This window comes from Neolamprologus multifasciatus, chromosome 13, assembly GCF_963576455.1.
Source record: "Neolamprologus multifasciatus chromosome 13, fNeoMul1.2, whole genome shotgun sequence".
Classification (NCBI taxonomy): domain Eukaryota; kingdom Metazoa; phylum Chordata; class Actinopteri; order Cichliformes; family Cichlidae; genus Neolamprologus; species Neolamprologus multifasciatus.
The window spans coordinates 6,543,098-6,569,680 of record NC_140451.1 but is presented as its reverse complement, the minus strand read 5'-3'; the positions used below and the strand labels follow the sequence as shown (position 1 = coordinate 6,569,680).

The window sequence follows — 26,583 nt, the reverse complement described above, 5'->3', positions numbered from 1 at the left end:
AAAGTCTCATACTTCCATTTTGGTATTACAGTTTTTCTTCTAGAAGCTTTTTCATTTCACTGTTCCATCCATCATTTTCTCAAACATTGTCCAACTCAGAGTTGCCAGTCCTAGCTGTGATTGGGCAAGACCCTGGGTTACACTCCTGACAAGTCACCACACTATGGGAGGACCTTTGGCTGCTCCAAACAGCAAAAAACGTCTCAACTTAACTCAAATCCTAGAAGTCATCAGCTGATGGGTGTACAATGTAGAGGTACTGTATGATAAAGGTTCCCTCAAATTGATAACTTATTTTTCTATTTTTATAGAGGGCTCCCATGTGTTACTTGTCTCAACCTTTGAAGCACAAAACACAGCGGAAACACCAGAAGCCCTCAAATAGAATAAAGAATCTTTTTGTAACTATACATATGTGATATGTGCTCAAATCTGACTGCTGACCGGTTAGAGTTAGTTAGACAAGCACACTCTTATGGAATTTCTGCTTACGCCTTTAACAGAGGAACCCGTGCATGTATGAGAGTTCTATCTTGAACTGTAACACTCTTCTAGAAACACATCTTCATAGCTTCTGAAGATGTGGCTTGTTTAGCCTGCTGCCTAAGATACAGCTTAGTAGTTCTAACCGTCATGTATAGCTATGAGGATGCTGAACTTTGCTTTTTGTAATGATTGACAAATAAGTCTGTAGTTTCATATAATATTGAATCTATTACTGTACCACATATTAGGCTTGTGATTTTACGCTAACACAGTGGATCTCTTAACATGAAAATATTCAGCCCTTGATGCTTGCTATGATGGATTACACAACCCCAAGGATGTTTTCGATATGAGTTTTTGCTACCATGTACAAAGTAAAACAGTACTTTTTTTTACCCCTTTTTTGAAAGAATTGTCATATTATACACCGGGGTAACCCAAGGTTCTCGAAGCTACCTTTACTGTCATTGTATAAGCACTTAAACTGTCAGTATGAAGAGATATCTCGATTCCTGATGTGCCAAAAGTGTGTCATAATGAACGAGCAGGGTACCCACGGTATTGACAATAAAAAGAAACGTCTTCTGTTTTAGACAGCGTGGGTGTTGGCCGGGGAATTCTCTATCTTGAGTTCCCTCTGTGATCAGACTGATCAGAGCCTGCTGTTCATGTTTATGGATGAGATGGTTTTGAATCACAACTGTGGATGTGTCAGTGGACATACTGAAAGGCATGTCACTGTTGTCTAAGGCCATCATCGATGCTTAGCGGTATCCGATTTTGCGGCCCAAGTATAAAAAGTGTTGATTCGAACCTGTTTCAAGCAGATTTCTGCTAAAACTGAACAAGTAAAATTGAAAAAATAAAATTGAATAAGGGACAGCACGGTGGCAGCGGTGGTTAGCACTGTTGCCGCACAGCAAGAAGGTCCTGAGTTCAGTTTCCACCTATCAGTAGGTGTCTTTCTGTGTGGGAGTTTGAGGGCTCCCATGTTTGCGGGGTTCCATCCGATACTCGGCTTCCTCCCACCGTCCAAAGACATGCAGTTGGGGGATAGGTATCCAAATTGCCCATAGGTATGTGATGTGAAGCAACTTGTTGTCTGCGACAGGACTGGCGACCTGTACAGGTTTATAACGGCGTCTCTCGCCCTATGACAGCTGGGATAGCTCCAGAAAAAGGATAAGAGGATGGATGAAATTGAATACGGAACTGAGAAAACAATGCCAGGAATACAAAGTTTTATGTAGCTAAGGAAGATAATTATTGACATTAGAAGCTAGCATGTAATGAACCAATATGTAACTGACTTCTGGACTAATTGGTTCATGCTTAGGTGTTTCAGCTAATAGGAGAGAAACATTAAGACAGGTCTGCCATGCTTTGTCAGACAGTAGGATTCAGGGCAGATGCCTGGTAGAAGTTATAAAGGGATAGACGTAGAACTTAACCCTAAGCCTTTACCCCAGGCTATCACTGGTAACTTGTTCAATGTTAGGAGGACGAAGCACATAAATCAAACAAAATCATAGCAAACGTTGGACTAACTGCACTTTTCTAACTTTGTGTTTTTCAGAGAAGAAAAGCCTATCCAAGCCAGAACAGTGAACCTGGTTGGACAGAAGAAACCCCCGCCAGCAAAACGACGTCGGTGAGCTGCCAACAGCTACTCTTTAACCACCAGGTCACTACCCACCCCATCGATGTGGAACTGGCCCTAAGTTGCTAAAATGCGAGCTAACATTGCCGTTTTGCGTCACTTTAGCATCAAGTCGCCTTTCTGGCCCTCAATCTCCAATCAAGACGGTGTTTCTCATGTTTGTGTGAAATTCAGTTCTACACCTCAGATGAATCATGCGGGTATTAAAGATAAACACGCACAATGGTGATTATTTTTTTGCAAGTGTGACTCAAGCCATTATTATGCAATTTGCATAATACCTTTAAGTGAACAGAAATACACGGCACGTCATTAGACTTTTAGATTATTTTTTATATTTATTAAAACTTTTATTTTAGCATTCGTGCTCTCTAAGACACACACAAACAGACCTATTGCTGTCTGTCATCTGTCAGGCGGCAACCTACAGAGCTTCCGCTGTAAAGAAGGACATGGTTGGTCTGATGAGTCCAGTCCAGAGCCTGAGTCATTAGAGACTAGCTGATGTTATCTTCCTCCTCCGTAGAGTGGCTGGCTAAAGGCTGGATTCAGATGCTCTGTGTGTCTCACAATTGCTCGTCTCTTCTGCCAAAACTGCTCGTCTGGAGGAATGACTTCTATCATGCGGTTGTGTGACTTTCACGTCATCTTCCTCTCACATGTTCGAACAGATTTATGCAACATGAGGCATCATTTTCCTTTAGAAAAAACCCACCTAAGATCCTTAAATCCAAGTTTCAAAAGCAAATGGAATTTATGTTTCGTTTTCTTGCCTTCTAAAATCAGATGCAATGTAACAGTTTTTTTGATTTTGATGCGGATTTCTGAATTTATACAATCTTTGGCATTTCAAACTTGGTGAAAAAAACTTCCGGTTTCACTAGAAAAACCTGAAGATTGTCAGGGAGAGTATAGTGATTTGATTTTGTCCATATCTCAAATGCTTAGCAATCCTCTCGTTGTTTTAGCTGATATAATCTCTGCTGTCTAGTAACCTATAAGTGTTCAGTCTTTTTTATGGACTTGTCAGGTAGCTGTGATCCCTGTAGTCTTCTGTTGAGCTGTGACGTTGAGGCCACAAAGCCCTGGGGGTTATGGGAAATGGTGCCTCCTAAAGACTGCTAAAAAGCTGAATTAGCAACAATGTCTCAGCTGAAAGGCTTTATCGTTTTTCTTTAGAATGAATGGAAATGTCAGTGGAGTATCTAAACTAGGTTTTGTTCTAGTCATGTTTACTCACTAGCTTTGTTGGTGGAAGCTGGTGCTGTACACAAACTTTTAGGATGGATGCATGCTTCTGAAGACACATAAAACAGTTTTAGGTAGAGATGAAGAATGAAAAGAAGAAACTGCTATGCTCACCTACTATGTAGCATAGAGAAGGTAAGCACTGTCCCTTAGCTAGCATAATGCAGCTTTCTACCTGGAAAACATTCTCCCTATATACAGTCAAGCTAACTGGCTGTTAGCTGTTTGCTGGCTGCTTGCTAAGTGAAAATGAGGTCTCTTCCAGTTAGTTATTTTTTTCTTTTAACTCTGTTTTATATTTCATTCAATGTAAAAGAGGACACAGCAATCTAATAATACCTTCTTCTATAATAATCAGTCTATCTTCTCTGTCAAAGGTTAGCATGATCATATATTGCACTAAAGCTAAACTTCAAACCAGAGATCTTTATAACACTTGCACTTTAATTTAGTATTCATAATTATTATAGTAATATATTATTAGTATTCAATCACTTGTAACTACGAATCACTATATTTTGTTAGCTTAGATTTATAGTTTGGCTCATACTAGATTTATTGGGCTGGTGTCTAGACCCATTTTTTGGGAATTAAGATTTCTGTTTAAGATACATATCTATACAGATCAGCCTGTATTCTTTACATAATACACCATATGGACAACAGCTTGGGAAACCTACACATTAGTCCTGCAGGAGCCATGGAAACCCATGCCACGAGGCTTCTGGTGCACAGTTTTTATGCTAACCTTAGCACAGGAGGTTTGTACCTGTGCAGGTGTAGGAGCTGATCACTGGTTTCCTTTATGCACTGTGGGCCTTAGCAGTCAGTGACCCCGCTCTGTGATGGTCTGTGAGTTCATGGCTGAGTGGTTGTGGTTCTAAAATGTTTTCAGTTTGTAAAAATACCACTTACATCAAGGAATCATCATGGGATCATGGACTCTCTATTATGGGGAAAGAAATTTCACAAACTGACTTGTTGCAGGAATGGTATTCTATTACAGTACCATGCTCGAATTCAGTTTTTTAGATGTTGTCCAATACTTTTGTCTATCTTTTACGTATGCAGTTTCATAGTGTACATATAAAAGAAAAAACACTTGAACTAGACTGAAGGAATCCAGTGTCATGTAACTGTGTGGGACATTTTGCTGACATGGTTTGGGTCCATTTGTCCCCTTAGAGGAGGGATGTCAAACTTATGATGTGGCCCCATTGTAAAAAACGGAAATTTCTATAGCAGATAGTGAAAAACAGGAACTTTCCTGTCATTTCAGTGTTAAGCTATTACTTATTTACTTTTGTGTCATACAAATGGCCATGGGGAAGGTCTTTATCAGTAGCAAAAGCTGTTCCACCTTTAAAAATACAGTTAAAAGTCCAAAACGTATGCCCTCTTTCAAAATCTAATCTAGTGGGCCAGATTTGGGGTCTTTGCCGGGCTGATTTTGGCCCCCGGGCCCTATGTTTGATACCCCAGCTTTAGGGGAAAAAGCCACTGCAAATCAAAATAAAGTTTTTTGGGGTGATCACCGTTATCCTATGACAATAAGACATTTTTATCCCAATGGAGTAGTCTCCTAGAATAACACTTCACCCATCTATATGGTATATGGGTCACTGAATGGTTTGATTAGTGTCAAAATCATCAGATCTCAACCCAGTGTATAATGATTGGAGATTTTAGACAGACATGTCAAAAGATATGTAAGCTGTCTTCCTGTTCTATAGATATATAACCAGAATACAACTTGAGCCCATTAAGACAGTTGAGTCGAGTCTCCTTGATTCACACTCATTGGCCAAGGCTCATTCAGACTCGATTCAATATAAGTTTACTCACCCAGCGTTATCTCAGGATGGTGGTGCATTAGATGAGACCTCTTACTCATAGCATTCCCACAGTATTTTGATTTATTTAATAAAATATCAATATTTGGTGTCCCTGTATTGCTGCAGAAATTATTGTGAGATATACAGTACCGATTGTTTCTTCCACCCCTTGTCAGTACTTTTCAATAGAAATGATATATCGTCAGGCTGAGCTTTCATCTATAGGGTGAAGGTCCTTTTATTTAGTATATCATTAAATGTTTTCATAGCATACCTACAAACAATGCTTATCAGTAAAGTTACTTCTTCCTGCCGTCTTTATCCCAACTTTGGAATAAAGTACTGCAAATTATTTTGTCATAGTATTTTGTTGGTTTCTTAAGGAAGTGAAGTCAAAACTCATCATTAACCACTAGAATAATGTTCAGCTTTTCAATAGCATCCTTTAGTTAAAAACAGTACAAAGTTATGAAAAACTGGACACAATCTATTATTAAAAAAGTCAATTATGAGTTTGATCCAGGATTGTATGAAGGAATGTCTGTTTGCTGAGCTTATGCAGTCGTTTGTTGGCGAATATGATAATAAGGCAATCCAAGTACGCCAGAACCTTGAACCTTGATCATAATACTCGCATCAATCAATTATCTAGGAAACTCCAATGATTCTGTATTGACTAACGTTGCAACTTTCATGTGTAGATTTATTGTGTGAAATATACTTTGGGCTTTAGCGTTGCCAGCAAAGCCTATTTACTTCTACATACTTGTAATTGAACACTCCAGTTCATTAGCAAGCTTTCCAGCAAACATCCTACTGAGAGTGCAGGTGGTTAGAGGTTAGCTTCTCCGAAATTAACCCTTCCCATCTCATCTCCAATTAGTGGGAATTGGATGCTTGATGGGTTGGTCAGAAACAATTCTTTATAATGGAACTGCTCAGTGATCATCTTTCCACCGCTGCGTGTGTGTCTGTGTGTGTGTGTTTTAAAGTCTGCTTATTTGATCAGTAGTCGTTAATACAGACCTGAATTGCCAGTGCTGCTTTAAAAACACTCTTTGATGTCATACGAGGACCCCCGTCTTCATTGGCTTATTTGTGGACTGAAAATGCATGCATTCCTGTTTGCAGTGACGTCTGCAGCCAGAAATAGTTTTTTTTTCTGCCACACAATGATCAAAGGATAAAGCTTGTTTATGTGCTATTTGCACTGTATGTGTGTTGGAGTGTGTGTGAGTGTGTCGCTGGATCAGAAAGTGAGGTGAGATTACAGAGTAAGTCAGCTGGAGCACATCTGCTTTTCTGAGGAATCCCACAATATGACCCTCATTTTTAGCATTTTACAATCTGCGCTTATCTGGTTAGTGTTCCCCACGCAATTCCTGTGAACACAAGACGTTACAGTCACTTTTCCTTCAGCCTTTCATGGGGCACTGAACTGGGACAGAGACAATATCATGTCTGTAAAGCAACCACTGGAACAACTGCTGAGCTACTATAAGCATACATGTAATTTCTGAGATTTGGTTAAATTTAAATAAAAATGCATTGGGCAGACACCACCTAGCAGCGTCTGGGGCTACAAAAATGAACAAAATGTGAAAATGTCACAAACCTCACTTCCTAGATTGGCCACTTGAGGCACCTTAGAGTTAAAATACCAACAAAAACAACAATTACGTTACACCCTGGTATGAGTAAATGATACTTTCAAATTTCATAACAACTTTAAGTTGTTGGATTATTTTATTATCCTCCTGGATAGTGTTAAGACTTAAACTACGAGATTGCTGTGCTTTCATTTACAGGTGTGGTGATGGAGCTGTAGCCAATCACTGTATGCCTTATCTCAGCTTTTAATCTTTACTGTGATTGATAATCTCTCCTTAGCTGTAACTGGCTTGTGATAGGATAAAGTTTTTAATTCCTATCCAAACACTAGGCTGCACTTGGGTTGAATTTATAGTAGTAGTATAGCTTAACATTACTTAAAAATTATCTTTTCCAAAACAGATCAATAGTTTTCCTCTTTGCTAACATAGTGTCAGTAATATTTAGCTGTAGCTAAATAGCTACAGCAAGAGAAATTAAAAGAGTGCATCTAGCACAGTCAGTCTAAAGAACCTAGATAACATGATACCTGGTTTGTAACCTTTGAAGTCTTTTTAGCTTATTGTACCTTATCATAGTGGCTAATAAGCTGGTCACCTACTGACCAAGTTGAGTTAGCATTGCTAGCCAGAAAGATAAAGTCTTATGAACAGCATCTATTGCCAATTAGCAGCATATAAGGTGTCTCAGCTGTGGAATCTTATTGGCTGTTAGGTAAATATGTGTCTGGTGAAGTTGGCAGAAATGATTGTTTAATTAATTAAGATTATGGTATGGTGCTCTACTCTTTTGATCAACTCAATACGAGCTGATCAACCAATTATTAAGTACACCTCAGTGTAGTGTTTACTCACTGAGAATGGTAATTCTTAAGAATTTAGAGATTGCGATTCTCTTATCGATTCTCATTGGCTCATTTGCATTGCAAAGTGTGTGCATGTTGGAGGAATTCCCCCTTTTTGTTGTGATCAGAGTGGAGTGGATGTATCACACATATTACACAGAACACTTTCCTTAAAAGTAATTCAGTTTGTTACTCCCAGGAGACAGTAATTCATTACACTACTCAGTACATTACTTTTGCATTTCTCTATAAAATGACCTGAAACACATTGTTTTATAATTAGCATTTAACAATTTAAGCCAACAGGCTAGAGGCCTACACTAACACAAATCCCTATCCTAATGAGGACACGCATATGATCTTTCTGTTAGCATTTAGTTATGAATACAAAGCAAAGATGGAAACCAGCACAAAGAGACTTTAAAGCCATCGCCACGGTGATTTACTGTAGAAAAATGAGCAGGTAGAAATGGAGGCTACAGTCTGATTGCTCATCCGTTTGTTACCTGTTGAAGTTCAGGGTCTGGCTGCTGGGCTGGGGTCAGCATTCATTCAGCTTTAACATCACTCTGGGTTCCTGGCTAGTTTAGCCTTAGCATGCTGTCTGTGCAGGTGCCAAACTATAATCAGCTGATTGTAGCTCAAGTACAAGTGGAACCGATAAGCGGAATCGTTAGGCAAACAGACTACTGGGAAGTGTTTCTATATAAGAACTGCTTCTGGATTGACATCCCTATAACTCACAGAAATATTGTAAAAACCGTAGGGAGCAAACCTGGCTCGTGATTGTCAGTTTATGCCAAACGTTTGTCAGGTTGATTAGCTCAGTAGTCACAGCAATAGACTTCTGGTGAGCTACTGGTAATCTGGAAGCTTTGTGAGAAAAAAACATTTTGTTCTAAACTTGAATACTGTGCACTTTTTCAGTTAATCTCATGGCTTCTTTTTCAATCTATAAAACAAAACAAAACATAAAATATAAAACCAGGAGTTGTAGCGTTTTCTCTGTCTGTATGGGAACAAGTAACCCTTCAGCTGTAGTTAATCACCATATGCAGGGCTTTCATCCAGTTATCTTACTATTGTCACAATGTACGTCAGTAAAGAACTTGTGTTATTTTCAATGAGTATGTTTTGTTTTATTAATATTTTATCATATTTTGCGCAGTGACCTGTGTTTATTAGAATACTAATTTGCCAAAATTAATTATCTTAATAATTACCCAGGCTTTTATGAAATTGAATTTCAACCTTTTTTTGTGTAAAGTTATTGAAATAATTACATGACATTTGGAAGTATAGCCTTCCATAATATTGATTGATTATTGTCTCTGATTAGGGTTGACACTTTTTTGGACTGTTCCCATAGTCCAAAAATCTTCATCGCTCCCCCAGAACTAATGTCGAGGCATGGACGTACTGCGGTGTAAGGATGTTTACACCTCACATCAACAAATGCGGTTGGCCAGGTGTCCCCTGATGGCAGGGTACCATGGCAATGGCCCAGCAGCCCCATAGTAACCTCGGTGAGCCCTGGGATTGGCGAGGAGTCACTTCCTTACTCCCTACAGGGATTGGCTGTTATCCTGGTCTTCCTGCAAGTCTCTGCTTCAGCGGGGATCTGGAAGGGACCTGACACACGCTCACATTTCTGTACGTGTGAGAGGTTTCCATGCGTACTGAATAAGACTCACAGTGAGCATCAGATACGTGAATGGTTTTGACTGGAGGTTGCTATACAGACATCAGCAGACAGGATTGAAATGATATGATATGATTAGCGTGACTCAAACAAAGATGTTCAAGCGTGTAGCTTAGTGTTGCACTAAAGAACGTTTTTTGTCATGAACACAAATATGAACCCTTTTTCTAAAACATCACACATGGACCATGCACATGTGCTTTTTGGAGAGTCCATTCGTGGTTTTCAAGGGGACTAAGCTTCATTGTTTTTCTCAGTGACAATCAACGGATTGTCACTGAGAAACAGTCAACTTATTTGCCCTTAAACCAGTCACCACCTTTAATACGTAAAAAAGCAGCAGAGAAATTTAGTGAAGAAACAGCTAGAAAAATCACAATGCAAAGGGAAGAGAAGCTTCTGGAGGCAGCAAAATAACTTGCGTTGTGCAAGGGTGCTGGGTCAGAATTTTTCTGAATTGTTACTGGAGGAATAAGGCTTGTACAGATCAATTCTGAATCTGTTTGAAAGGCATGATTTAAATATACCCTACCCTTGGACGCCACAGCGACTCATCTGCCTCCACCTCACCGTATTCTCTGTCACGCCAACCCTCTGTATATCCTCCTTCACTACATCCATGATTCTCCTCTGTAGTCTTTTCATCCTGCCCAGCGGCTCCATATTCAACATCCTTTTCTAATATATCCACTAGTTTCTGTTTAATGTGTTTGGTATTTAGTTTTACTTCCTCCTCCATTGTTATGTTAATCGTGTGCACCTGTGTCCCTCCCAGCTACATAATTCACCAAACTTAAAAGTCAAAACTCAAAAGGCTAGCTCAAAGACTCAAAGACAAATTTTCTCATTCCTTCCAATTTTCAACCAGCCGCCCAGCTCAAAAAAATTTACGAATCAAAACCATCGCCCAAAAACCGAGATATAAAAGAAACTGCATCCTGTCACTTTTGTACACCACGACAAATATTTGCACACTGTTGTCCTTTTATATTTATATGTATATGCATATTTATACCTTTATCCCTATATTTGTCTATTTATCTTAATATTTATCTATCAATATCTCTTTTTCTACACTCATTTTATATAAGTGCTTGATGTTTGTTGTATATTTGCTGCTATGACAACTTAATTTCCCTCTGGGGTTAATCCTCCTGTCATCCTTTAAAAAACTTACGTCCATCACCCTAGAGGCCGTTTTCTGCCACGCCCCATAAAGTGCTATAAAAATATTATATATTCATATTTTTTTCCACTTTAAATTAGCCAATCTTTTAAAACTACTTCTCCCTGAAATATTCATATAAAGTTTTAATTATATTTCGGGGGTTTTAACCCTTTAAATCGCAGTTTAATTACATGAGCGCACTGTTTTTATAGCCCCAAAAAACGAAAAAACTAAATATTTTCCATAAAAAACATTTGAAGTAATATTTGACTTTTATTATAATTAGGCCTTTGGATGGTCCAAAGATTCGCACCAACATTTGTTTTGACCCAGCATTATTTTTTTTACAGGGGCAAATTAAAAGAAAAACTTACGTCCATCACCCTAGAGGCCGTTTTTCTGCCACGCCCCAAAAAGTGCTATAAAAATATTATATATTCATATTTTTTTCCACTTTAAATTAGCCAATCTTTTAAAACTACTTCTCCCTGAAATATTCATATAAAGTTTTAATTATATTTCGGGGTTTTAACCCTTTAAATCGCAGTTTAATTACATGAGCGCACTGTTTTTATAGCCCCAAAAACAAAAAAACTAAATATTTTCCATAAAAAACATTTGAAGTAATATTTGACTTTTATTATAATTAGGCCTTTGGATGGTCCAAAGATTCGCACCAACATTTGTTTGATCCAGCATTATTTTTAATGCAGGGGCAAATTAAAGAAAAACTTACGTCCATCGCCCTAGTGGCCGTTTTCTGCCACGCCCCAAAAAGTGCTATAAAAAGATTATATATTCATATTTTCTTCCACTTTAAATTAGCCAATCTTTTAAAACTACTTCTCCCTGAAATATTCATGTAAAGTTTTAATTATATTTCGGGGGTTTTAACCCTTTAAATCGCAGTTTAATTACATGAGCGCACCATTTTTATAGCCCCAAAAAACAAAAAAACTAAATATTTTCCATAAAAAACATTTGAAGTAATATTTGACTTTTATTATAATTAGGCCTTTGGATGGTCCAAAGATTCGCACCAACATTTGTTTTGATCCAGCATTATTTTTAATGCAGGGGCAAATTAAAAGAAAAACTTACGTCCATCGCCCTAGTGGCCGTTTTCTGCCACGCCCCAAAAAGTGCTATAAAAAGATTATATATTCATATTTTCTTCCACTTTAAATTAGCCAATCTTTTACAACTACTTCTCCCTGAAATATTCATGTAAAGTTTTAATTATATTTCGGGGGTTTTAACCTTTAAATCGCAGTTTAATTACATGAGCGCACCATTTTTATAGCCCCAAAAAACAAAAAAACTAAATATTTTCCATAAAAAACATTTGAAGTAATATTTGACTTTTATTATAATTAGGCCTTTGGATGGTCCAAAGATTCGCACCAACATTTGTTTTGATCCAGCATTATTTTTTTTTGCAGGGGCACAGGAAATTCAATATAATGGTATATTATGGTTTTTCACTTTTTCCCCACTAAATGCTTTTTTCCTTGTTGTGTTCTAAAATAAAATGAAAAAAAATATGTAATGAAAATACAAGATCAGTTTGAACCAGAAAAAAACTTTTATTTTGAACAATGAACATGAACATTTATGTTTTTGGGAACGAGAAAGATATAAGTAAGAAAGAGCGAGGGAGAGGGGAAGAGCATATGTGGAGGTGTGTGGAGGTGTGGTGTGTATGTGGAGGTGTCAGAGTCCTCAGTTGACGCAGAGGCTGCAAATGACCAGAAGGTGGTCCTTACATGTGGACTTCCCGCATTTGCAGCAGGTGGTGACGACACGTTTCTTTTTCTCATGGCAGAAGTCGCACTGTCTCCTGCCCTTGGAATTGGGGATCAGGGCGGGGTCTGCAGCAGCACTCTGCACTCTCGTCACGATGTCTGCAGCACCTGATGAGCGGGGAAGGCGTGTTCGCTTCAGTATGTGTGGGTTTACTAAAGCTTCACCCACTTCTTCAGCATACAGCCTCCGTTTGTAATTTTTCTGCTGTTTCCAGGATGGGTCGATAGCTGTCCACAGCACGTAGGAGTTGTAGAGTGACACGTCCAGCAGGTTGTGGAAGAGTGCCACTGGCCAGCGATTAGTTATCCTCCTACAGGAATAGGTGCCGACACCTAAAAAAAAAAAAAAAAAAAACCCCACACAAAAAACAGAAAATCAAACCTATGTATATTTTACAAAAGAATATATGAGCAAGAATGAATAAATCTGTGCGTAACTGATGCGTAATGACACCTACCTTGTCAAGGTTGTCGACACCACCTTTGCACCGATTGTAATCTTGTATGATTACTGGCTTTCGCTTCCCTTCCTCGCTCACATCCGGAGAGCGGTGTTTTGTGCTCATCAAGAGCACATTTTTGCCACGTCGGGGGATATAAGAGACAAGAGTGTGGGTGAGCGTGAAGGCGAAGGCGGACGACAAGACCGCTCTCCCTCTTGTCTGGAGCAATCGAGGTGGAAGCTCCGGCTTATTTCTCCTAATCGTGCCGACTAGGGCCAGTTTCCTCCTCAGCAGCTCTTCTGCCAGGGCAAAGGACGTGAAAAAATTGTCACATGTCACCACGTTTCCCTGGAGCCCCTCTGTTAGCTCCAGAGCAACCCGCATCCCCTGGTTCACCTCCGCGCGATCGCCAGTTTTGCCGGTGTATACCTGGAGTCTCCAGGCGTAGGAGGTTTCCACGTCGCATACAGCCCATATTTTTAGACCGTACCTTGCTGGCTTCGTTGGTATATATTGCTTGAACTTGCACCTTCCTCGGAACGGGACGAGCTGTTCATCAACACAAATGTCTCTCCCTGGGTTGAAGAGCAGCTCCAGGCGATTCGTCCACAAATCCCACACCTTGCGGAAGGCAGCCAGCTTGTCCTGACGGCGTCGGGGTCGGGAAAGCTTATCATCAAAACGAAGCGCCCCGCCGATTTGATGGAAACGCTTGTGGGACATGGTGGCTCGAAAAATATCCCGTCCGCATTTATCATCCCAGAGGCTGAGAGACGATTCGTGTCTTGACCGGTAAACACCGGCCAAGATGAGCAGCCCAACATAAGCACGCAATTCATCACAGTCCATGTCTCGCCAGCCGGCGACTGCGCGTCTCCCGTGCAGATTTGTCATGGCCACCGTGTGCTGCACAATTTCGTCTGTGAAGAGGAGTGCAAAGCTGGATGCCGGGTCCCTGATTCGGGCGGCGGCGTAGTGTGTCGGTCCTGGGGTGACATTTGTAGCTGCAGGAACATAGCGGAGGGTCTCCGTATGTGTGGGGGACCACACGATTTTGCCATTTTTTGCAGTCCATTCCGGAGCTGCTTCCTCCGTCTCCATCTCCCCTTCGCTCTCAGCGTCAGATATTTCTTCATGGGAACTGGACTCCAGCTGCTCTAGTTCCACAGAATTATCCGTTTCCTCTCCATCATCCTCGGAGGAGGATGAGCAGCTATCCTGGCACTCAGAGTCCAGGACCATTTCCAACACTTCATCTGTGCTATAATATCTTGCCATCCTGAAAATGACTACTCCCGCTCTACTGCTCATTCTTATAACCTCTGCTGCATTGCACCTGCATAAACAATTTGAGCCCGCAGACAAAATAAAGTCTAATTTGGTTTTGGCCCCTGCTTTTATGTTTATTTTGTTTATATCGCAGGGTGGCCTTCAAAGAGAGGAAAGACTTTTGAAGTTAGACACAGACACACTTATTTTTCTCTTTCTTTTTTAATTTTTTAGGCATAAAGACCTTTATTTACATTTTTTAAACTTACACACCATTGTCTAAGACTGTTAGTGACACAGAATTATCATTTATTTGAGCAGAAAGTCTATGGAATAAATACAGGATTTACTCCATTGCCGTCACTTGCCCAAAAGTGGGAAAATGGCGCCACCCAGTGGACAAATATAAAAATTACAATTTCAAGGCCCTGAGTCCTCATTGACATCCAAAGCAAAAAAAAAAAAAAAATCATATAATAATAATTTTGGGATGAAAAATAGCGTTTATAATGGTTGTCAATGGGACACAAAACGGCACAAGGAAGTTGGGTGTGGGGATTTTTGCTGCTCAGCCATTTTAGGCTGATTTAATAAATTCACACCGAAATTAAAAAAAAAAATTAAAAAAAAATCCTTTGGCAAGTTTGGTTATATTCCACTGAACACAGTGGAAATGGCTTGAATTTAAAACCAGAAAGGAGCACAAAAAGGTGCCAGGATGACAGGAGGGTTAATAAAGTTTCTCTAATTCTGATACTGAAACTGCGGTTTCAGAGAATGATTGCACCCTCAGAAGCAGGGTTTCCAACTCCAAAGACAATCCAACAACCACCTTAATTGGGAAAGACCAAAATAGATTAAAAAATAATAATTTACACAGCAAATTCAAAAGTGTTAAATGTTTTGGTGTTAGTAGTCTTAGAGTTAATTTTACTCTAAGTAGAGTCACATGCTTTTAATGTAACTCTGAGGTGTAAAATGATAGTAGTTAAAATCGAGTGTTAAAAATGAGTGTTTCTATTTCAAATCTGGAGGTGTTACAATGGAAACATTAACTCTTGACCTCTTAACTCTGAACTCCTACAGGGGCTATGACACCAATAGAGTAAATTCACAGACTCCGCCCCCAGCACGGCTCCAATCGAAGCTGAAGTGAAGCCGTTTCAGAACATTTTGCTTTACATATTTGAGTTGTTTGCCATGCTTGGTAAGTCATTTTTTCAAAGATTGTTTCAATTATTATTATTAGCTTTTACTTCTGTGGCTCTTTGGAGTTGAGACAAAGCTGTGTGAAAGGCATTAGCCATGTTGCTCGCTGATAGCACCGCTCGCTGTTTTAGCTAGCTGAAAGGTATTGTTTGCGGCAAATACCACAGCCTTGAAAAAAAGCTTGCATGTGAATTTTCAGTTAAATTTTTTGGTTAAATACACCTAAAACAATGTCTAGAATGTGAAATGTTGGTATAATGGTGCTACTTGAAGCCTGAAAACGATCTCCCATAAAAAACGAGCAAACAGCAGTAGCAGATGTCCTGACTGAGTTCTACGTTAGCATTTAGATCCCTCCAGAGTTTTGTGCACACGGTTTAGGTAAAAATGAAAAAGGTTGAGGTTTTACATTTAGTTCAGTATTACCTGTTGCCTGTGTCCTTGTCTTTTGGGAAAATACTTTACACAAGTAATGTCTCAAAAAGGATTCCCTTTTTTTTTTTTTTTTTTAACTGTGCTGCAATTGATTTGTGCCATTAATTAGTGTCAACTAATTTTTATTCAATCTCCACATAGGATATGCTTGTGAAGATGGAATATGGGGGAGAGCAGAAGTGCGTTGAAGTTCCACAAAGTGATGAATGAAGGACATGTATATTGTATTTTGTATTTATTGAAATAAGTGATGAGAATGCTGTTATTTGCATTTACCAGCTCACCTATGTCAGACCTTGTACACTGTTACATCTTTCAGAAAATGTTTTGAAATTGTGGTGCACAGTTCAGAATAAATGTTTTTCAAAAACCATTGCGTCTTTTTAGTAAATGTTTATTTCCAAAAGAAATTTCTAGAAGTTCAGAACAGTAAAATTCCCGCTTTTTAGAATTAATTAGAAGATAACTCTTACGTAGTTAAACTAAAATACTCTTTGAGAGTTAATATATAAACTCTTAACACCAAGTGTTAAATTATCAACTCCAGACAGATTTGGTGTTTAACACTAAATCAGAGTTAACTACCAACTCTCCAAAAAGAGTTAAATTAACACTCTCTGGTGTGGACCCATATAGACACTTTAATAGTGTTGAAATCAAATCTGACAGTGTTAATTTGGACATGCTGGATTTGCTGTGTAGGGGTAGGGTCACAGATGATGGTTTAGACCTTAGAAGATCTCAGAAGATCCAATTCCTAAGTATTACTTTATTATTCTACATGCAGTGATGTGTACCGGTATTCTGAACATAAAATCAAAGTAGTAACTGCAAACTGAAGGGCTGCAAAGTTTGCTGGTCAGTTTATCTCACCCTCTGCTCACCCGTTCCTGACACGACCCCACGACCCTCCAAATTTTTCAATGCTTGGGAGCAACACGAAGATTATGCAGGCTCATGTATTGGCTTATGGGCAGCCGCAGCATTGGACGAATATCTGAGAGCGACGATTTAAAAAAGAAAAAAACGTTTCTTGTCACGTCTTGGCTCAAAATCACACGAACAAATGTTGTACATGTGTACATGTCGAATTCTGTGAACAGACAACTGAAGGCTGCACAAAAGTGCTCTCCTTCCCCTTCACGCGGTAAAATTTAAATCTGTCCAGCTGGACAAATCTCTGCCGTCGCTAACCTAAATGTTTTGTACTTACAGTAAATTTGGTGCCTTCAAACACCAAATATCAACACATCAAACGCGATGGTTTAGTATTCTTTAAAAGAGTGGCTGGAGTCGCATCGCTCCTCAGACTGAACTCTGTACATGTGTGGGTACATGGTAATTAATGTGTCAATATGCACTACGTGTGCGAATTTGATTGTTTGTGCGGGGAGTGTTTGGGTACTTGTGTGTGTCTGAGTGCAGTGTGTATGCGTGTGTTTGTGCTGCCTGGCTGTGTATGGCATTGCCAGGCCATATGGAGCGCTGTCTGGGGAGCACACTACCCACTTAGCTCCACTGTTGGCTCTGGTGCTCTCTCCATCTGTCCCGCCTCTCTCTCCTTCGCTCTCTCCTTAAATTTATCTTTTGTTCTGTGTTTTATTTTTTTATTTTTCTCTTACAGCTTGGCTTCATTTCACTCACTCTCCTTCACTGTTCTACACTCGGTGCTTTATCTCATCTTAAAAATAATCCCCTCCCCCCAAAAAAGTCATCCCTTGGTATTTGTCTATTTATAAGTGTGTGTTTGTATGTTAGCGTGTGTGAGCCTGAGTAATTAAGTCTACATGACAGAGCCAGAGTTTCTTCTCACTCCTCTCCTCACATTTTTTTTCCTTTTTAGCCATTTTCTCGCTGCTTCTGTGCTTTTCGAGCAGCCCCCCGGAAGAGAACTGGGATGAGGCACAGACCTTGATTAACAACATCGAGAGAAAGCCCCTCACATTGTAATGGAGATTTATAGGGTGCTATAAATGCTTTAAAAGTAACTAAAGTAATGTTGACAGAGAATTTCAAACATGTCCGAGTTTGTCACAAGTATGTCCATCTTTTCTGTACAGTTAATTTGCCCTTTGTCTTGTTTGATTGGAAACGAGGGCTGCTCACAAAAAAGACAAAACATTGCCTGACTGTTGTTGAATGCAGTTTAAAAGCAGGGTTTCTTACTTCTACTGAGATAAACCTTCTTTTATACAGTCAACGAGATAAACCAAGGAGTGAAAGTAGTTTGAGTGCACAGGCATTCCCTGCAGCAGAGGCCTTCGTGAGCGAGAGCTGCTTGCTTCAGACTGTGACAAACCAGTGATGAAATTTGTCGGAAGAGTCGAGATACATTTTTATTTCCAGAGACGCTTTTCACGATTGCAAGATGAGCATCATTTCAACAGAATGAGGAAGGCACATTAGAGTGGTGAAGAAAAGGAGAGGCAAGAAGTGAGAAAGAGCGAGGATGAGGAGAGAGTGGGTGGAAAAGCAGTCAGGGAAGTATATGAGGAGAAGGAGCAGGAACGGGAGGTGAGAAAAGTAGAGGAAGAAATACAAGAAAGAGAAAATCATTTAGCGAGCTGAGAAGCAGTGCATACTGTACGCTCATCGTGATGCGTACTAAATTACCACTGTCAGTTTTGGAATAATTCCCCCTCCCTCCTCCCTTTGGCGGGGTTTCCCAAAACTATAATCTGTTCTTTTTCTATAAGATTTCAAACCTTCAAACCCAGCTTCAAAAAATTTAAAAAAAAAAAAGTTATGATTTCCATCAGAAACTGTAGGGGCATAAGAGAGAGCGTGATATAAGGAAAGGATGGGAGCATAGATAGATGGAGGGAGTGGGGGAGGTGAGAGTACACCCAGGCAGCTCAGCATGGTGAGTTCTCTGACGGAAGAGAGGGAGGGGAAGGGATGGAGGAGGAACAGCAGAGCTTGGCACACAGAGAGAAAACCAGAGAGCAAGAGATTCTCCATGTCCCTGCTGCCATATGGTGAGCAGCCATGCCACGGCACAGCGCATACATGCTCTAATGGAGAGGCAGGCACAGAAGAAGGTTGGTGTTATTAAAAAAAAAGGATCTTTAACTATATAAAATGTTCCTTAGGGTATTCTAATAAGGGGAAAACCATGACACTAACCAGATCGCTGGTAAGCTGGTGGATATTAACAAGTTATTTTAAAAAACAGGTTTTAAGGGAAAATATTAATATAAGACTCTGGATGTCTTTAACTGTCCAAGCAGTTCTAAGGAGCCCAGACCCAGTTTGGGACCAGCTTGGGTAATTTTGTTTTACTGGGTCTGTGTGTCAATGTGTACACCGCCTGTGTAAATCCCTTTAAGAATAAAATTGGAAAATCTGAATTTTACTCTAAGTTTGTCTCTGAACAATATAAAGAGATTTTCTTTGGCTTCTGCTTCTTCTTCCTCTCTAACTAATGGCTTGATAGTGGCTCGTGCTACAGCATTGTCTGGGTCCCTGGTGGACTAGATCTCACTCTCTCATTTTTTGAAAATTCATTTGTGCACACTGCGTTCAAGTAGTTTATTTCCCCCCAACAAGTCTGTTCCTATCTTTTATGAGCTCCACACCACACCCATGGCATAATGGAGAGCTGACGGTAATCCCTCCTCCTGCCCAAAACTGCCTGTGATTTGATCTCTTCCAAGTGTGCATGTAGATTTACTTTCAGTTCTTTGTTCTATTCACCCACACATAAATACAAGGCTGGATCAAGGCTAAAAATGCTAATAGTAGTGTCCCATGGCACCAAGCCAAGAGGGATTTCAAAGGCCCCACACATTTACCATGGTACAGTTTTTGCCCCTTCAATTTGACTAATTTTAAAGCCCTGTCTTCTACAAAGGTCAAAGTTGGGATAGTCATCTAGCCTTTATTTTGCTTATGGGGTGCTCTAATGAAAATGCTTATTGAAGACGTGGGATTCACCAGACACATCGCGATGTTATCACAATACTTTACCCACAGTACCGGTACATTAGTCAAGATATGTGTATATGTAACTATAACATTTGCACTCAAGAACCTTCCTGTTCTACAAAATACAACCTGCTGGCATCCAGCTGAGTAGAGTCCGCTCGAGTTGTGCTGCTGTCTGCATCATACTTTTGATAGCAATTATTTACAAACCTTCAAAAATTTATCTGAGAGCAACTGCAAGAGGCGACATGTTTATAATTATCACAGTACTGTGCTGTATCTGTTTTTTTCCTCCACTCTTATAAATATCAATGTAAGTGGTAGCCTGCAGGCCACCACCTTTGAGTCACAGATAAGACTGTGATACAAACCCAACAAATTAATAAATAATTGAAAGCCTAGCTGGTTTTGAACTTGTTCGAGCTTGCTTTGCTGGAGGGTTGAACATTTGAATTGTTTAGTATTGTTTACTATGTGACATTCAAGCTCAATGTGAATGAAGTGGTTGGTTTATATTTAATGTGCCAAATTCCTTGTAGGACATAGTTTTGCAACTGGGCAGCCGTCTGGAAACACTTTTTTAAATATCAAAAAAATCCTTTGAGTTCAATGGTCACCTCGACCTGATTAACCTGCCCAAACTTCCCTCAAAAACAAGTTCTTTAAAAGTGTTTTCCCTTGTTAATGTCCACAGATTTCCATTTGTTGTGTGTCTGTCTCTTCTAATGTCAGAACTAGAAGTTCTGGAATAACTTGTTAGTTTAGATGGCTAACTTTACCTGGATCCTACACGTCTTTTTTATATGTAGATTATAATACACCGTAGTTTTGACTCATTTTGTCATTTGTTTCTTACATGCATTTCATGATTGCCTAATAACTGCAGTGTGCGTGTGACTAGTTTCACAATTTGAAGCCTGCAAAGGTGATAAAGTATTTTCTGCAAAGAATAAGGTGTTAAAGGGAGAGGAGGAGGATTTTTTTTCTTTTGTCTACCAACAAATGCCTTTTGTGTATCCACATTACACACATACAGACACACACACAGGCACACACGGCTGCTGCAAACAGGAAACTCGTCTTTAATTTTGGCATGCACTTTACCTTCTATTCAATCTCACAAATAGCATGGAGGAGGAGGAAAGTTTTTTAATACTCATCTATTATAGGACACCAAATGAGTTTCAATCAGTCTTGTAGATGACTACAGTAAAAGTGTGTGTGCGTGTGTGTGTGTGGAATAGATTGAAGACAGCAGAGAGAGGGAAGGAAAAGAGGATGGTGACAGCGAGACAAGTTTGAGAATTGGAGCGAGTGAAACATCTCACAACAGAATGGAGTAACAAGAGTCTGAAGTCAGTTAAAAAATGCTTTTCAAAAAGTGTTAGAAAGCAAATGAGACGAGGAAAAGTTGGAGCGGTTAATTTCTAAATGGCCATGAGGTGGTTTTCTCTGACACTGACTCATTGTTATTTGATTCATGTCTGCCTGCTTTTTTGAATATCGATCCCGGAACTGGAGGAGTGACTCATACGCTGCCGTAGAGGCCTGAGTCACTACAGGAAACGAGTTGAAGCTGGCACCCATTGCCAACCTGATGCCCTCCCAAACCCATCCCTCCTCCCCAACCCCCACGCTTTGTGAAAGCCCAGGACGAGTGAATGCGGTGCCAGCGTTTGGCTTAGAAGTGGTAATGACGCTCAAGGACTGTAGGACTCAGCTGTTTTATCAGCCTTATTTTTGGACACATCGACTGTCATGTCAAGGATGGGGTCTTTAACTTTTTTGGAGTTGTTTAAGTGTAACTTTAAGCTTTGAATGAGGTGCCAGGCTCTGAGACAAAGAGGGCCAGAACCATTTTTGGAAGCATTTTTGGGGAAATTGAAAGGCAGAGAGGACACACTGTAACAACTGTGGTTAAAATTTAAGAAAATCTTCATTAAAACTGCATAGTTGCTTAGTATGTTTCAACTTAGCCTGTACAGACTGGCATATTTCTGTGTAAAAGTTCAACAAAGCTGTGCAGCATTTCTGATTTCCCCTTCTAAAGTCTTATTTAAAAGAACATGAAACACATTAGTAATTAAAGTTCCTAAAACGGCTGGTTGCTTTAGATTCAACTGATATAAATCAAAAAGACAGTGTTGGTGAAGAACTGATGCATTTGTTTGCTGGTAATAAGGTTATATAGGCAACTTCAGCAGGTCCCAAAAAGCCTCTCGTTCACTCTCTGGCAATTAGCCTGAAGATTAATTGTTGTTTTTGCAGTGAACTCAAGAACCCTATGTGCAATTCTAGGAATAGATGTGATACACACCCAACAGTGACCACAACAAAACTTGCATAGTTATGTTTAAGTAACGTTTGTGCCACTAAAACAGCTCTGATCCATCAAAGCGTGAACAAGGGCCCTGTAGGGGAGGCCTGTGGTGTCTGCCACTTGCCCCTGTCCACTGACACTGTTAGTGGATCCTTTAGATCACGGGTGTCAAACTCCAGTCCTCGAGGGCTGGTGTTCGGAAACTTTTAAATGTGTCCCTGCTGTAACACACCTGAATAAGGGAATGTAGCTGCCATCAGTGAGTGCTGTTGCCATGGCATGTGGTTTTGTTTAGGTCCAGGAAGCAAGATTTTGGCACCATATCATTGCATTATAATGAGATGATCAATGTTAACTGTGTCACTCATCAGTAACATTAAAATTGTATTCTTCAAATGATTATATGTTTATGCTAAAACCATGAATTGCTTGACCTACAGCTCAAATTTTATAGTAATTAGTTATAGTTGGTGTGTTCTGCTAACATAGCTGGTATTCCCATCAGGGAACCTTTAATGAAGCTAGCCTTAGCACGATATTAAACATCAAGTACAAACAAACACATTGACTTTGGATGAAAGTCTGCAATCTTCAAAATTCTGACACCAAACTCAATTACATGACGGGCTATATTCTTACTGTAAGTCTTCTTCTTGTTTGCAGAGACACAGCTCAACTAATCCATGATGACAAGGCAGGGAAAGTAAAACGAAATACAAAACACAAGAGACAAGAGACTATCAAAATAAAACAGGACATCCAAAACATGAGAATTCTTAAATCAGAGATTGAAACAACATGACAAAGGAAAAATGGAAGAGGAAGGATGAACTGAAATAAGAAATTGAATCTAAACTATAACCATTAACAAAACCTAGATAACTAAACTAGAATTAAGATGGCCTGAGAATATAACCATAAAGAAACCAACCAGGAACTATCTGCTGAAAATAAGATTGCAAAACTCAAGATGTCCATCCATCCATCCATCCATCCGTCCATCGGATTTCCTCCGGGTTCTTATCTGGTTTCATGTCACAGGGGCAGCAGTCTAAGCAGAGATAACCAGACCTCCCTCTTCTCAGCCACCTCCTTCAGCTCATTGGAGGTGTTTGGCGTGCGCCAAGCCAGCATTATATTAATATTTAAAAAAATTGCAGCTGAAATAAAAGCATTGAGCACTGTGGGACATAATAAACTGTTAATATCTACAGGATACCTTGCATTGCATTATTAAAAGTTATTAAAAACTTCTCATTTTGCTCTAAGTTCTCTAAATCGTGGTCAGTAAGAGTAAACATATGTCTTATGACAATGAAAGACAGAAGTTAATTTACTAGCTAATGGTAGTAAAAGGTGGAGAAACTGATCTCAGAGCAGTGATAACAGAGCCAGCGGTACCTTCATAGCACAATGGTTTCTAGCAATTTCCCATGAAAGAATATAGATTTGTCCACATTGTGCATGTGCATATAACCAGTAGAAAGTTGCTGGCCTCATAGGTTGAGAAGCTCAGTCCATTGTTAGTGAGACACAAACATACCCATAAAACTGAGCCATGCTATGGATTTCAGTAGAATCAAATATCGACATAATGATATATAAACGTCTATCGTTTCATTTTACACTATCATTTGTTTTGTGATGTCACAAAATAAACTGTTTATGGCAATATTTTTTCATTGTTTTGATGGTCACTGAAGTGGCTATATTAATTTCTTAAAGTTCTCTCTTTCTCTTATATTTAATATAACCACACTACAGACGGACAAGCGCCTGTTTTTATGCGTTGTCGTTAGCAAAAACGACGGTAAAACCATCGCGTGTCCGCTTGTTTATTTTCCATATAAACCATTCACAATAAAGCTCAAGATCCTGTTGAGACTTTTCAAAATAAACTGAATCACGTGAAAGAGTATGCACGCTGTAACACTAGGTGACAAACTCCAAACTGTACTTTATTTTGACTCATTCCCACATATACCATCCTGCCTCTGTAAATAGGCGACTATTAAATGTGTATTTATCCACAGAAGAAAATAGTCCCACACCACGTTGTGCTGCATCTCCATCTGCTCATGTTGGAGATGTGTTTTACAGGAAAGATAAAACTCAGGCACAGGCTAAAATGCACTGGAGGTTTTCTGTATTACTTTCAATGAATTATTCTGACATTTTGTCATTAGATATTATCCCTGCTGAGTCAACACACACAGGTACGACTTAGTCTCTCATGTTTGTCTGGTTCCGTGGACATGGGCGCAAGAGTGTATTAAGGTAGCAAATCTGTCTGATACCAGGGGGCTTCTGCATCTTCTGTTCTGGAAGTTACCTGCATGTTATTATTATTTAACTCCTTGGGGCTGTACATACATATATATATTCTCTCCCAGACATGGTGTATTGTATTATAAGGAGGGCCTGGCTTTGGTTAGTGTTCGCTTTTTTAAATAGATTTTCATTTGTTTGGAAAAAGCCCTTAACAGAAAAATGTAATGCCAAATGTGTGACATCATTTAAATATGAAACATTTCTGAAAATGTTCCTATTTAGCATTATGCTTTAAGAAAGAAAACACACACACACACACACACACACACACACACACACACACACACACACACACACACACACACACACACAAAAAAAAACTACCCTCAATCCTAACCCTAGAAAGGTCACTGGCAGATGTTAAGAGGTTAAACAAAATAATGCAGGTTTGGGATTATTCTTCTTTGGATACAAGTGAAACACCCCAAAACAGGATTTTTCCATTTACCTGACTAAATGAGGAGTTTTTTTGTAGTCTGTATCTGGTATGTGTATGCGATCCAAATCATTTCAGATTCTCATGGACAAAACTTTGGTTTCCCTTCATGCAAAGAGTCAGAGAGCAGAGCTTGTTAGTACTGCTCAGCTTAATTATGAGACACTTTATGTTAATGCTGTTTTCTGCTTTGAATCATGGATCCTTTGTTTAAAATATTTATATATGCGGCCACCACACACACACACAAACACACACACACACGGTTTATTGTTTTAGTTGTTCAGCAGTGAGCTCCATCGAATGTTGTGATGGGAAAGTGAGGCAAGTTTGTTTGGAACATGTGTGTGTTTGCAGAAGAAAGTGAAGAAATTATTCTCACTTTGCTTTAACCTTGTGTCTCACTACATTTGAATATGGATATTTTTCTTAATGAGCTTGCCGTCCGTGTTTCCGTCGCTCTGTACGTTTCCCTCTGATCTTTTCGTTCACTGCCTCTCTTTCCCTCCCTTCACTCTCTGTCCTCTCACTCTCTTGCTCTCATTAAATCTACTACCATCCATGTCTGCATTTTCCAGGGCTGTTATTTGACGGAGATGGTTTTTTTTCTCACCTGTGACAGAGGATTTCATAACTTGATTTTTCAGATTTGTAGCAAAAACACACAGAAACAAGAGCACATTACTGTTCCTGCTGCCTGGTTTCTGTTGGTATTAGATGAGACATCAACCGTGTTATGTGTATTGATATTGCATAGTTTGACCACCAGAGGGCAGTCTACAGTTTTTACATAACACGTGACAGCTAGCTAATCTGAGTAGAGTCTGGCTTTGTGCTCATGGTGACTGTGGTTGAATTTGGATGAATTAAATGAATTAAAATCTTTTCCTTTTCTCGCTTGCGCAAAATTCCTCTAGTGGCTGTTTGGGGACTTTGGGGGAACTTTGAGAACCCTTGCTCTATGGGCTTACACAAGCTGGGATGTCATGTGATCAAAATCCTTTGACCTATAACTGTAAATCATAGATAAAAAAAACATTTCAGGTTGGCTGTGGCCTTTGTGTATATACTGTATGTTCCTACTCCACGTGTTTTCTCGATGTTCTCTGGGTGATCTTGTCGTCCCTTCCTGCTCCCATATCAGCTGGGCTGAGCTCCATCCCCCCTGTGATCCTCTTCAGCAGCCATTCCCAAAGCCAAGAGTCCCGCGGCCACTTAAAAAAACAGAAAATCCCATTGGGCCCAGCCAATCTGAAATCTTTACTCAAAGTATAAGAGAAAGTGATGAATTTTCTTGAAATTTTTATTTAAGAAATGCAAACAACACAGGCTGTTAACTATAAATTGCTACTCTGTTGCTACCACCTACCACTGGCACAAAAACTTTAACACAAGAGCAGTAGATTTAGGTCAGAGTAATGAGTAACATCAGAAACTAACCACCTCCTATCACCAGTTTTCATCTATTTTTTATACAAATACATTTATATAAATATGTAACCATACATACTTAATTTCAAAGTTACTGTAGCCCACCAACAGTTCCTTCACGGCCCACCAGGGGGCATCGACCCACACTTTGGAAATGACTACTTTCAGAATAGAAGGCAGATAGCTATGAGGTGCCGTAAGGGACATTATTACTGAAACGCTCTCACACACACTACTGAAACGCTCTCACACACACTACTGAAACGCTCTCACACACACTACTGAAACGCTCTCACACACACTACTGAAATGCTCTCACACACACTACTGAAATTTTAGCTCTCACACACACTACTGAAACGCTCTCACACATACTACTGAAATTTTAGCTCTCACACACACTACTGAAACGCTCTCACACAC

The 26,583-nt window shown here is 39.6% G+C and overlaps 1 protein-coding gene across 21 annotated transcripts in view; it reads left to right on the top strand.

The window, feature by feature from the left end:
- rims1a (regulating synaptic membrane exocytosis 1a) overlaps window positions 1-26,583 on the top strand; it is a 119,041-nt gene that overhangs the window by 2,752 nt on the left and 89,706 nt on the right. For all 21 annotated transcript variants that reach the window (XM_085182871.1, XM_085182873.1, XM_085182870.1 and 18 more), the window contains exon 2: window positions 2,063-2,137. In XM_085182871.1, coding sequence (XP_085038997.1) covers window positions 2,063-2,137 — 75 coding nt within the window. The remainder of the gene's footprint in view (window positions 1-2,062; window positions 2,138-26,583) is intronic.